This window comes from Diabrotica undecimpunctata, chromosome 4, assembly GCF_040954645.1.
Source record: "Diabrotica undecimpunctata isolate CICGRU chromosome 4, icDiaUnde3, whole genome shotgun sequence".
Classification (NCBI taxonomy): Eukaryota; Metazoa; Arthropoda; class Insecta; order Coleoptera; family Chrysomelidae; genus Diabrotica; species Diabrotica undecimpunctata.
In genome coordinates, this window is record NC_092806.1 from 49,238,836 (window position 1) to 49,241,234 (window position 2,399).

Consider the following 2,399-nt stretch of genomic DNA (forward strand, 5'->3'; position numbering starts at 1 on the left):
GTCTCATGTAGTACTACCAATATTACACATCAAAATTGACCAAAGATTGTAATTAGGATGAAAAAAAAATCTTGTATAATGAGAACTATACTAAATGAAGAAACATGGAAACTTTACAATGTCTCAGCTGTTGAAACATCATTGGACTGTGAATGTGTATCCAAATATAATAGGTAGGAGTAATTGGTGCTTAACTGATTAATTTCACTCCTTTTGTTCATTTCGTTTGAATTTTGAGCAATGAATGCCATTTCTAAGAAAAGTCTTTTTTTTGTAATTGGACTCAGTAGCTAAAACTTTCATTGATTCATAATTCATTTTAAGATGTTCTTTATTTACATGTTCTGCAAGGGCAGATCTTTCCGGATATAGTCTGCTGTCGCTAAGATGACTGATTAAGCGACTACCTAGGCTACGTGTGGTTTGTCCCACATATACCAAATTACAATTATTGCAAGGAATCTGGTAAACTACGTTGGAACAATCTTTGATGTCACTTTTATTTTTAACCTTGGAATATATAGATTTTGCAGTTAATGAAGTTTTAAAGGCTATTTTTAAATTGGTGAAATCTTTAAAAAGTCTTGTCAGTCTGGGTGGTATGCCTTTTATGTATTTTAATGAAGTATAAGAGCAATTGGCATTTTGTTCTCCAATTGTGACAATAATTTGCACCTCATCATTTTGGCGTGCTATGTTCGTGGTCAAACTGAATAAAATCTTGGTGACTAGGTGTTTTGGGTATGAATTGTCGATGAAAAGGTTAGACAGGATTTTTAGGTTCTTCTGATGGAAAAAAGAATCACTGATCGCTATAATTCTAGCTTTCATTTGCTTAAGCAAATTGATTTTTATTGAATGTCTATGATATGACCAATAGTTAAGTTAAAGTCCAGAACTATGAGGTTTTCTATGCCAGTCGATAATCAGGGAGTTGTTCTGGGTTCTGATGAACTGGGTATCAAGAAAGGGGACTGAGCATAGATCATCCTCATGTTCGATTGTGCACTGTAATAGAGGGTCATAACTATTGAATACATTCAAGATTCCTGTGGATCCATTGCTAGGAATAGCTAGGATTATGTCATCCACATACTTTTTTACAAAAGGAATATAAAAGGACAATTCTGGAATCAGCATATCTAGTAAATGATCCATTACATAACAGGCCAAAATGGGAGAGATGGTACCTCCCATAGGAGTTCCTTGTGTTTGTCTGAACACAGTATTATTGAATGTGAAATAGGTGTTATTAAACAGAAAAGAGATAAGTTTTTTGAAGTACAACAAGCTGATATTGCAGTGAGAACTAATAAAATTCCAATTGTTTTCAATAGATATTAAAGCTGCATCTAGATGTACATTGGTAAATATTGAAACTACATCCAGACTGACAATCACATAGCCTTCAGGTAACTGATAGTTATTAAAGTTGTTAAAAACACCAAAAGAATTTTTTGTGTAATATTCATTCGAAACATAAGCATTGGTTAAGATCTCAGTTAAAAAAGATGCCAATAAATTAGTAGGGGCACCAATACATGCAACAATTGAACGAACTGCAAGCTGTAGTTTATGGATCTTGGGCAAAGCGTAAAATTTGGGTATAACACACTTATAGCTAATTAGTTTTTTCTTTGTAGCTTCATCTATTTGTCTTGAGCCACACAATTCCTTAAGAAGGTTGGTACATTTGCTTTGAACAGGGTTAGTTGGATCTCTGTTCAATCTTTCATATACGTTATCAGAATTAAGTAATTCAAGACATAGATCTAAATATCTCTGCTTGTCCAGAACTACAGTTACATTACATTTGTTACAATGAATTATTTGATGAAACATCATCCATCATGGAATAGAGAATGGTTATCCAAATATAATAGGTAGCAGTAAATAGTGCTTAATTGATTTTTATCACGCCTTTTGTTCATTGCATTGGATTTCTGCGAAATGAATGCCATTTCTAAGAAAAGTCTTTTAGTGTAGTTAGACTCTATAGCTTAAACTTTGACCGATTCGTAATTCATTTTATGATGTTCTTTGTTAACATGTTCTGCTAAAGCAGATCTTTCAGGATATATTCTGCTATCACTTCGGTGACTAATTAAGCCATTACTTAAACTGCGTGAGGTTTGTCCCACATATACAAAATTACAGTTGTTACATGGAATTTGGTAGATAACACACAGTTGGCTGGCACAGTTGGCCTTTAAAACTGTTTTTTAATTTTGTCTGTTTTTTAGGTTAGTCTAACATCCAAGAAATACTAATCTCAATAACGTAAGTAAAAAAACAACTTTTACATCTTTTAATAAATAAATTTTTTTTTCGAGAATGTTTTACTACAATTAGCACTTTATTTTAGTTTTTCCTGATGATGAAAATAAACATTTTCGTAA

General features: G+C 32.5%; 1 protein-coding gene across 1 annotated transcript; it reads right to left on the minus strand.

The window, feature by feature from the left end:
• Positions 1-885: 885 nt before the first annotated feature.
• LOC140438655 (uncharacterized) lies at positions 886-1,842 on the minus strand. The gene has a single exon (XM_072528307.1). The coding sequence runs from the start codon at positions 1,840-1,842 to the stop codon at positions 886-888; it is 957 nt and encodes a 318-aa protein (XP_072384408.1).
• Positions 1,843-2,399: the final 557 nt, after the last annotated feature.

Bases quoted from the DNA above. Each gene is read 5' to 3' on its own strand.
- LOC140438655 (XM_072528307.1), bottom strand. From the start codon at position 1,842: ATGTTTCATCAAATAATTCATTGTAACAAATGTAATGTAACTGTAGTT.